This window comes from Hemiscyllium ocellatum, chromosome 34, assembly GCF_020745735.1.
Source record: "Hemiscyllium ocellatum isolate sHemOce1 chromosome 34, sHemOce1.pat.X.cur, whole genome shotgun sequence".
Taxonomy (NCBI): domain Eukaryota; kingdom Metazoa; phylum Chordata; class Chondrichthyes; order Orectolobiformes; family Hemiscylliidae; genus Hemiscyllium; species Hemiscyllium ocellatum.
In genome coordinates this window covers 31,884,618-31,896,233 of record NC_083434.1, presented here as the reverse complement: position 1 = coordinate 31,896,233, position 11,616 = coordinate 31,884,618, and the positions used below count along the sequence as shown (strand labels likewise).

Genomic DNA, 11,616 nt, shown 5'->3' with positions numbered 1-11,616 from the left:
TGAGGGTTCTTATGGCACATTTGTCGTATTTCAGGCCTGGGTTTCAAGTCCCACCAGCTCCAGAGTGGACATCTCTGAATAAATGGATTAGAAGGCTGAAAGAATCGATGGGCTGAAGAAGCTGGACGCTCACTGCTTTCTCTCCACAGCAGCTGCCAGATTTGCCGAGTCTCTCCAGCATCTTCTGGATTTGCTTGCAACCCCACACAGCCGCCTTGCGCTGCAATGGGTCGCATTGCTGAGAAATGAATGAATGAAAGGCGCTGGCACCCATGTGTACGTGCACCTCCAGTGCTGCTGGGGTCGCTGTACCTGGAGGAGAGCGGCCGGTCTGCAGGCGTCAGGGGGCGGCGCAGGCGCAGCTGGAGCGGGGCGGCCTGTTGCTAGGGGCGGCGCTGGCAGGTTCCAGACGGTTGCCAACCGAGCCCGAAGACGGGGTGGCTGCTTCCTTCACAACGCGGAAGTACGAGCTGCCACACACGCACACGAGAGTGAGTGAGAGAGAGAAAGAGGACGTGAGGTGAAACGAAACGTGTGACAGTCAGCAGCAAGTCCCGGGAGTTCCAAGCTAGCGGCGATGAATGAGCATCAGGCGGCGGCGGCGGGAGGTGACAGTCCGGCCCCATCAAATGGAGACGCCGACGGCAAGAGGAAAGTGGCCATCATCACCGGCATCACCGGACAGGTACTCACTCACTCACTCACATGCCTAAGTGTGTCTGCCAAATCAAAACCAAACGCTGCGGATGCTTGCGACCTGATGTAAGCAGAGAGAATGCTGGACCAGCTCAGTGGGTCTGGCAGCATCCGTGGGCAGTGAAGCAGTGAGCGTTTCGAGTCCAGTTTGACTCTTCTGCGGAACTCACTGCTCATCAGTCTCTGCTGCTCTTGCAAAGTCCATCTCGATGTCAGGTCCAACTTGCTGCATCTTTTAAGCAAGTTCCAGCAGTCGAGGTGGGATTCTCACAAGGGAATGGTGAGCTGCCTAACAAGGGATCATTGCTTGTCAATTACCTTATTAACTGCACATATCACTTTTTAAGATGCACCTTCCTACCCTACAACTTGCCACGCTCAATCTAGATGTTGAGAATTCTCAACGTGGGAATTACAGCAGGTACCTGGTGACTCCATCTCACTGATGGTTGTGAGAAATCTCCATGTTGTTTATTACACAACAACATCTCGTCATGGTAATTTGGCACCAACAGCATACACTTCTCAGCCCAGGACATTGCCATCCAATTTAGCTAATCCCTCAGGATTTTCATGACATCATCTCTGCAGGATGCTTAAGAAAACAGATCTGCATTACAGCACATACCAGCAACTAGCATTGAAAGGCTTCTGCAAAGGACAGTTTCTGCACAGGGCCACACCAAGCACATGTGCTGTTTTGTGATGTCACACAGCCAGACATCTTGCCTTGCTGTTCAGCAGTCCTCAGTCAAGGCAGTGCATGTCTTGGCAGAGTCCTCCATAGGTGTGTCACCTGCACCATTTGCCAGCACGTCATGTGGCAACTACACTGCATGTGCAGCAAGTGAGCCACCATAGTCTTAAAAGACTTGTCATTCAGTCAGTGAGAGGGTCCTGGCACAGTAAAGCAATGGCAATATCTGATACAAGTCCAGTTGATTGGCTATGGGTATCTGATTGGGGTTTAATTATATAAAAAGTCTGTGCCTTTGCAGTTTGTAAGTTCATCACTTAGTCCTGTGGCATTTTTATGACCTGTCTAGGGCCAATGCAGTTGGAGATATGTACAGTCAGGGTTCTGGGCACTTAATCAAGGTGGTGAGCCAGTCTGTCAGTTTTGTTCAGAAAGAAATATAGGGGAAAGGGGAATAGACTGACAGAGGTGTGATACCCCAGGAAGGATACTAACTAGTTGACACTCTATTCCTGGGATTAGCATGCATGGGGGCGTGGGTGGGTGGGGGTAGGTGTTGTGGAGGTGGGGATGGATAATTGTGAAGGGATGAAACTGTGTTTGTAAGAGGATTAGGGTAAAGCTCAGGTGGGAAGGATGGGGGAGTGATCAACTATAGTCAGAGCACTCTGGCTTCAAATAGGGGATAGTGTATGACCACATCTGGCATGGTCACCAGTCATGGGGTGTGAAAGGTGGGCAAGTGCAACTCCTGTTGGGTGGGGACGTGGAAAGGTGCAAATCCTATGGAGTTCATGGGAAGGCCTATCAAGGAGATGGTCGAGGTGTTTGGGGCCTTGCCAGCATGTGCAGGCATATGTTGGAAATTACCATTCAGTGTTTGCTGTTGCCTTCCATCATGCTGGAAATTATACCAATGCAGCATGCAAGAAACTGCCAGTGATCACTCTTAGAATAGTGGAGTAAGTGTCTCGAACTTGAGACTGGTTGTAAGACCAACTAATGTGAAACCCTTTACTGGGCGAGAACATTACATACAGAACCATGCACTATATTAGTGACTGCGGATCCCTAATCCCTGATGATTCTAATGGATTGACTCCTTGAGAACTGTAACCTTCCTTCCCACGTGATGCTGACACTCATTTATACTAACAGTTTTGCACACAAATCCAGAGACAAAATAGTGATATTTGACCAAGAGGGACAATGTTTTCAGCAGAACCAATTATTTTATGTAAACATTGATTGTCTTGCTTCTATATGCTTCATCAGGCTGTCTACGAAACATCAATCTATGGGCACAAAGTTTGGCATCATGCTGGCATAGTTGCATTTGGGGCTACAGAGAGACTCTATGAGAGTTCATGTGCAGTGTAATATCGCCCATGCCAGAAAAGTGCGCTCAATTGGTTTTCTCCTTTCTCTCCATTCCACTGCCTTTGAGTGTAGTGTCTGATTCTGCAGCTGGGATAAAAAGAGCCAGCTTGGCCGAGGAGCTTATTAGCTCTGGAGGTTTGGTTAGGCAATCCTATGGGTGTTCATGTCTGGCTGGCCCAGACATGCTGAGGATCTTACCAGAGGCAAGTGGACTCTTTTTGCTCATACCTTACCCATTCATCCAGAATATATACGAGCTCTTCGGCCCACCATGTCTCTGTTGACACAAAACACCAACAAACACCAAACAGTGCTAATCCCATCTACCTGCACTTGTCCATACCCATTCATACAGCATACTAACAGGCCCAATTGGCTTGAACTCCCAAAAGTATGCAGGGAGCAGGCAAAGTAGAGGTGGAATGCCTGGCTCCTCTGAAATTTCCTGAGATGATACATGGTTCCTCCTTCAGCCTCTTGGCATTGGCCTGCCTCCTTGTGAGGAAGGGGTACCTAGCACATGTGCCAAATTCCACATCCCCCTATCACAATACCTTTGGCCCTGAGAACCAATGGCTGGGGTGATGGAGTTCAGGAATGTTTGCGTCTCCAGCTGGACCTAAGACTCCATGGCACCTGCCAATCTGTCCGTGGAGGCAGCCAGATGATTGCATGCTTGAGGTAACTGAGGCACCATTGGTGTGGATGCACTCTTGCAGCCCCTGGCCTGAGTTCTGCATTCTTTCTGTTGCTTCTGTTCCTCCCAGAGTTTTCTCCTGCCTGTGGCAGAGCAGATGCCTGCTCTGCAGCTGTCCTCTGAGGGCTGATGAGCTGAGGCACTTGTTCCGCAGCCAGTTGCAGAGCTTCAGTGAGGTGCTAACCAGCCTGTGCTCCCAAACTTTCTATGGCTGACATTCCCACTGAGGTGTTGGTTTCTGAGCTGGTGGCAAGCTTCATCTGTGACATTGGAACTCTTTTCCTGAGAGGTCAAAGAGATGGCATTAAGGAGTTCTGAACTGGGATCTGCAGCAACAAAGTGAACAAGTGTTGCTGCCAATAGTTAGGCATCATGTGCAATGATTAACCCCATTGCTAGTGTCAGTGTGAGAGTTTCAGTAGGATAAATAATAGTTCTTGGTTGGCAAATATAGATGTCTTGGCATCATTGCAAGAGTATTCTCGCATTCTCCAGCAAGGGACAGATTTCCCTTGTCGTGGTGGGTGAGGAGCCTGATGTTGGGCAACCTGCCACCTATCTATGCCTTTTATCTTTTTTGTTGGCTGCCTTCTTCTGAAATGAGAGAAATGGAGGGATTGATTGAGATGAAAGTGGTTGGCACAGCCCTTAGTACTGGTGGTGGCAGTGGAAAGATGCTAAAATGTTTGCAGTGAGTGAGTAGGTAACACCGAGGCAATGCAGGACTAGCCGTCTGGGACCTTGTTCTGGGGGTGTGGAATAATATAGAGAGAGGAGTTGGGTATGGGCCTTGTTGGGAGGTGGGTGCAATCACATTTGAGGTTACAGAGAGAATAATGAAAAGCATGCCTCTCCTTTGCTTCACCTTGTTGCCCAGAGCCTCCATATCCCTGTTGGAAAATTGCTGCATTGTTTTCCTCTTCTTTGACATCTTATGTTCAGTCAGTCACTGAGCTAGTGCTTGTCCAAGTGCACAGCAGTCTTTTAAATGTGGCTGATCTTTAAAAAATATCTAGTGAGTTGAGAGTTCTTCCAGGAATGGTGAGTGATGGAGTGGGATTAGAATTGGGGGTGCGGTGTGGGGGGGGGGAATGCTGCCTGACCTGCGCTTTTCCAGCAACACATTTTCAGCTCTGATCTCCAGCATCTGCAGTCCTTACTTTCTCCTAAACAGTTATATAACAAAGCATGATCAAATAAGACATCCAAGATATTTTCTTATTAACTTGTTCAGAGAGGCAGATGGGACTCAAATCCAGGCTAACTAGATGACTTTCTCCTGACAGTTGACAAGAAGTTCACATCATTATTAGATTCCAGATTCCTTTGAAATTGGATTCAAATTCTACCATTTGCCAGAGGTGAGCTTCAAACCTAACCCCTCAGAAGACTATCTGTCTCTAGATTAATAACCTTGCTATAATGCCTTTGGGTCATTGTCTCCCCATTTTGAACCCAGACAAATACAAAAAAGATTGATTAGTGAAAGGTGGAAGTTACTACATGAGGCTGTACATGACTATAATGGAGACTTATCTTAAAGATATTAGCAATTGGATTGAAGGTCATGGGTAAAAGCATAATCTGAAGTAATAGGAAGAAAAAAAGAAAGGGAATATGGTACAATATTGACACAGGACAGAGTTCCTGTTCTACATAGAGATTGATTCAAGGACTGTAAGTATTTGGATAGAGTTACGGAAGGGCAAGGAACTATTGACAGGTGTTTGACTATTGATCCAAAAGATCAGACGGTGATACAGAAGTAAATTTGGAGGGAATGTTCAGAGAAATGTAAAACCAATTGAGCAGTAATAGTAGAGGCTTTCAATTACACTAATACGGACTGGGGAAAGAACAGATTAAGGGTAAAGAGGAGGAAGAATTGCTAAAATTTAAATGAGTGAACTTTCTTTTCCAATATGTCTCTAGTTCAACAGAAATGAGCCAGTTAAATTCAAAGTAAAGTACTGCAGGGTCTGTAGAAAAGAAATTTAAAAAAGAAAACAAGGGAACAACGTGGTACATCTGGTAGCACGTGTGGAGAAAGAAATAGAATTAGCATTTCAAGTTAAAAATGACATTTCAGAATCCAAAAAGGGTGAGGCTGCTTTGAATCTAGTTTTGGGGAATGAAATGGGAAAGTGGTGTGTCTCTCTGTGGGTGAATACCTTGGTAAGTATGATCACAAAATTAGATTTAAAGTATAGAAGGGGGTTATAGAAATTTTAAGGCAGATGATGTTACTGAGGTACTAAATGAGTAGTTTTGCATCATTTCACTGTAGAAGAAGCCATTGCAAAAATCATGATGAAAGAAGTGGTTGAGAGCTGGATTGGTTAAGAATTGATAATGAAGTATTAGAGAGCCTGGTACAGTGGGGAATATTGCTGGGCCATGAGATTACAGATTGTGATGTAATTCTTCTGCTACTGATAGCTTTGAGTGCCTCTTGATCCCTAGTTTGAGTTGCTATATCTGATTCCTCATGAAGGTCTTGAGCCTGAAACATCAACTCTGTTGCTCCTGCTGTGCTTTTCCAGTGCCACCCTTTTCAACTCTGACTCTCCAGCATGTGCAGTCTTCTTTCACCTGTTGGAAGTCTGCCCCACTCAACATGATGGAGGTTATCCTTACATGACTGAAGATGCATTTGAATTTTCATAATGACTGATTGTCATTTCTACTGACACCATTATAGATGGATATGTCAGTCATAGTTAGATTGGTGAGGGCGGGGTCAAAATGATTTTTCTCTCCTAGTTCCCACACTACCTGCGAGACAATCAGGAAACTACTAGGCATAAATTATGTATGCTCTAAGTAAAGTTGGCTGGGTTGCATATATTGTTGTAATTGAAATGATAAGAAACTGAGAAATTTCTCTGATATTATCTCCATGAAATAGGTATGTTGTAAAGATATTGCACATATTTCCTTTAAAACAAAATGAGAATAGACCCACCAATTGTGGATGTAAAAATCCAAACCAAAATATTGGCAACAGTTTTCACCCTGCTATCTCATTTTAATGTTCAATATGTATTCCAATGGCCAGCCTTTTATGCTGGCAGGCACTAGAATGGGAATATGGTTAGCATTTCCTGTATTGTCTTTACAAAGACTTCATTTCTTTGATTCTTGTCTTATGTGCATCTGTCCCTTTCTCAAAATTCAACAGTACTAATGCTGTCTTGTGTGCCTTCAGTCACTTATAGGTATGTTCTACACTGTCATTCTTAAACTTTTGTCCTTTCTTCTATTCTTTTGAGAATATCCTTAAAATCTAGCTCTTTGTTCAAGTTTTTGGCTAGCCTTCCTAATAGCTTGACGTGCATGACTTCCTTATGCTTCAGCAAATCACAAGGATGCATATTCTATGTTAAAGCATGACATCGATTAATATTCTGTTGCTTCTACAGATAGGATGCAATATCTGCTTGCAGCATGTAATGATGATTCTCAAATATTTCTGGTTAAAGGACCTTTTCTCCAATTGATTAGTGATCGGAATTTTCCCATCTAAATTATAATGCGAGTTGATAGTCAAAACACATTTTACTTACAATTTCTTTTTAAAACTGCTTTTATGGAAATGTTCTCTGTTGAATTGACTTGTGGGAAAGAGAGGAAGTTGGAAGTTAAACCTGTACATTGTCTGTAAACAGGGTCTGCAAACATTAAATATGAACAGATGAGTCAAGAGTAGGAGTAGGCCGTTTTTGCTCCACTATTTGATAAAATCACGTTTGATTGGATTGTGGTCAAAAACCCACATTTCTGGCTACCCTCTATACCATTTTATTTATAATATATTTCTATTGAATAAATAGATTTTTAAAATATTACAACAAGTACAAAACAATGTAATTCAAAACAGTACCAAAAAATCCCAAATAATAAAGAAAATCCCCGACCCACCCACGTGTACAAATGTAGAAACATATATAGAAAAATATAGAATAAAAAAAAACTGGCTAGTTAACTAAATAAATAAATAACCAACAACAAACAAATAAATATTAATAATTCAGCCCAGCCAGACAAAGCACTCATACATTCCCAGTTCCTCCTCCCTGGATATTGGACTTGTGAAATATAGTCGTTACGGCTATATAAAAGCCCTTGTTAGTGTGGCAGATAAATCTGTGTCAAGAAATTCCAAAAAGGGCTGCCGTGTCTTGTAAAAATTCTCAGTTTTGTGGTGTAGCATATTTGCGAGAAAGTCCAGGGGAATATGCTCCATAACAATCGGCGGCACAGTGGTTAGCACTGCTGCTTCACAGCGCCAGAGACCCAGGTTCAATTCCTGTCTCAGGCAACTATCTGTGTGGAGTTTGCACATTCTCTCCATGTCTGCGTGGGTTTCCTCCAGGTGCTCCAGTTTCCTCCCACAGTCCAAAAATGTGCAGGTTAAATGAATTGACCATGCTAAATTGCCCGTAGTGTTAAGTGAAGGGGTAAATGTAGGGGAATGGGTGTGAGTGGGTTTCTCTTCTGAGGGTCGGTGTGGACTTGTTGGGCCAAACGGTCCGTTTCCACACTGTAAGTCCTCTAATCTAATCTTCTGCCAACCTGACAAGCCTGGGGTTTTTTCGGATATCCAACCTAGCAAGATATTCTTTCTTGCATAGAACGTGAGAATATTGAAATGTTTTTTCTTATGCGCGTCTGCAGGAAATATAATGGGCAGGCCCAAAAGGAGAGACATAGGATCTTTCTCCACATTTATGCCCAAAATCCTCTCAATTGTGCCTGCCACAGCTCTCCAATATGTTTGAAGCCTGTCACAAGACCAAAGACAATGGGTAAGAGTGCCTGTGCAGACCTTGCACTTGGGATATGCTGAAGATACCCCTGGTTTAAATTTTGACAAACGGTCTGGAGCCAAGCGGACCCTGTGGAGAATCTTCAACTGTAAAGCATGGGTCCTATTGCAAACTGATATTGTCCTTGCATTCTCCCAAATATACTCCCATTCCTCTGAAGAAACTTCAACACCCAGCTCTCTTTCCCACATCTTGCAGAGTTGATCAGACTCACCTGAGGTAGCACCCCCCAATTGATGATATAAAGTACAGACAGAGAGTGTATTCTTTAGCCTTTAGCACCCCTCTCTCTATGTTGGATTTGTAGGGATCAGTCAAATGTGTGTTCTTTCTTTGAATAAAATCCCTAACTTGGAAAAAAAAATGAAAGCGGCCTCTATTAGATAACTCGTATTTCCATCCTAACTGATCGAAAGACATCATTATGTCTCCCTCAAATAAATCACCCGTGCAAGACCCACCCCTTCCTGCCCAACGTTTAAATCCTGAATCTATCATACCCGTTTGAAAACCCGGCATACTCACTAAAAGTGTAAACAACGAATTTTTGCCAATATTGCCTTCCCTCTGCCGAATTGCCCTCCATGCTTTAACAGTATTGATGACTATTGGGTTATGGTAATATTCCCCAATTGTCCTTATCTTGTCCAAAAACAGCAGACCTGGTTGAGGGGGCACCTTGCTGTATACCCTTCTTAACAGTGATCTATCTACCTCTGTCTTTTAAAAAAAAATCAATGATCTGCCTCCTCATTTTGAGAAAGTTCTTAAAAACTCTCAATCTTCTGAAAGAAACATTGTCTATATTTCTGTCTTAAATAGTAGACCCCTCATTTTTAAATTGTGTCCCTTAGTTCTAGTTTTTCCGACAAGTGAAAACATCCTGTGGGATTTACCTTGTCAAGTCCCCCCTCAGGATCCTGTATGTTTTAATAATATTGCCACTCATTCTTTTAAACTCCAGTGAGTACAGATCCAACCTGTCTATTCTTTTCTCTTTCGATAACTCCCTTATCCCAGTTAAACGAGGCTAGGTATGATTGCATGAATTTTGAATTAATCTTTGGGGTAATGGTAGTCTGATTAGCCTTTGAACTCTAGCTGTTGCATTTGTGTTTATTTGTTTGGGAATAAAAAATCTCAATGGGAAGTAGCGTGGATCTGTAATTTTTGATTTGTATACTCTAAACATTACATAAAATTGCATTGAGTAGTCAGCCTAAAAACAAATCATTTGAGCCAACTAGAATGTGCTGGCTTTCTTTCAATCGATCTCATAACAGCCGATCACCCATCATCTTGGTTACTGCAGCTGATACACATATGGAAATCGAAAAATTTGCCTTTTTTAAAAACCCTCCTGAAGCTACAGGTGTAGTGTGGGATCATCTCTTTGAACTCTTCCTGAAAGATTTAGCTCTTATTATGTTTTACTTTTCATATTTGCAAAGCATTTCATTATATTTCTCTTTCCAGACTTTCCTATTTCCTATTGTTTTCAATTTCCTAAGTAGAAGTGAAAGAATGTTGGCTCTTTCTTTACCTTAAGCTACAAAACTCTTGCACTAATTGGTTTCAAATGTTGTTAGGTTATAATCATCAGCTTATAATGTAGGCCATTGTTTAGTTGTTAGCTTTTGAACCTTGTCTCGAGTTTTTAAATCTGTCAGTTGGCTTTTGCTACTTTAAGGTTATCGCATATCTATGTGCCCTATGCGGCTTCGTGGTATGCACCTAACTGGCCACTAAGGTAAGGTGCTTGCATATTCTTATCTGTAAATGCTGCATTGTCGTCTCAGGATCATGGGTCCAAATTCAAATTTATTTGATTGTTTTTAATCAGAATGAGAATGTTGGTACCTGTACACTGCACTCTAACCCACGTTACCTTATCAACATTGGTTTTTAGGCAGAGAGAACGTCACAGAGACTCGCATATAAAATACTGCTTATTAATCTTTAAACGCTAGTTTTCACTGATGGCTCAACTAGTTGAGTTAGGGCAATTAAAAAGCTAGGTAGTTCCCAATTTAACTTAGAATTAGCTGACATTCACTTGTATGCAATTTAAAGGCATGTTGGTTTCTCAGGTTTGTGGGGATTGTGATACAGCCATTACGTTAAAATTAGGTAAAAACAATGACTGCAGATGCTGGAAACCAGATTCTGGATTAGTGGCGCTGGAAGAGCACAGCAGTTCAGGCATCATCCAAAGTGCAGCGAAATCGACATTTCGGGCAAAAGGGTTTTGCCCGAAACGTCGATTTCGCTGCACTTTGGATGCTGCCTGAACTGCTGTGCTCTTCCAGCACCACTAATCCAGAATTACATTAAAACTGTTAAGTAGATGTGGCGACATTTCTTCTGTGTGTTGAAGGAGGGAGCATTAAAGATTATTGAATCTTTTAACAAGAGATTGCATAAATATTTGAAGCAGGTAATACAAAGCTAATATAATAGGAGAAAGTAGAAAAGTTTGAATAGTTTTGAATTGTTGAAACAGAGCTGGCACAGAACAATGGGCGGAATTTAATATAGCATATGTGTTCACCCCTGTGTCGCTTCCGAGGAGGTGGCCTAATCGGATTTAACTGGTTGGCATTGGGCCTGTCCTGGGAGACAGGACATCCGGGACAGGGGGAAAAAAATCTCGTGCGTGAAATCTGTTCGAAGATTTTAATCTGTTAAAAATGCAAACGAACGTCTTTCAATAGCCACATCAAAGGTGGTCAGTTCTTTAATAGCCTTTTAAGTGGTCAATCCAAGTTGTACTTCATCATCCCTCGCCTTACACCTCAGGTGCTGAAATCACTGCTTTTAGAGCTTTTGAAAATCATGTAGCTTTCATGGTGAGCTCAATATTAAAATCCTTTGGGAAATGTCAAAAACGAACTTTATTAAAACTGCTGAAATAGATGGCAATTTATTTGGATCTTACAGCTGATGGTTTGTCAATTAAATCAATAAAGTGTATTTTTAAAACTCTACATCACATTTTCAGCCTATTATTTTGTATTCAAGGGACTGGGGAATTCAGTAACTTATTGCTTAAAGACCTTATCTATCTTGCAAGTGTATTTACACCTACTTTATAAATGCATGACAGAAAACAAAAAATGCTGAAAGTCACAGTGAGTCAGGCAGCATCCATGGAGAGTGAGAGCAAGCTAATGTTTCGAGTCTAGACGTCTCTTCATCAGAGCTAACGTGCCTCTTCCACGCTTCATGCCATCTCTGATGAAGAATCATTTAGACTCAACGTTAGCTTGCTCTCTCTCCATGGATGCTGCCTGACCCACTGGCCATAGTCCATCGCA

The 11,616-nt window shown here is 42.5% G+C and overlaps 1 protein-coding gene across 1 annotated transcript in view; it reads left to right on the top strand.

Annotated features, from left to right (window-relative positions):
- The first annotated feature begins 386 nt into the window (after positions 1-386).
- The window catches only part of gmds (GDP-mannose 4,6-dehydratase), a 658,631-nt gene continuing 647,401 nt past the window's right edge, over positions 387-11,616 (top strand). Inside the window, exon 1 of the mRNA XM_060849865.1 lies at positions 387-685. Coding sequence (XP_060705848.1) covers positions 578-685 — 108 coding nt within the window. The 5' untranslated portion in view covers positions 387-577. The remainder of the gene's footprint in view (positions 686-11,616) is intronic.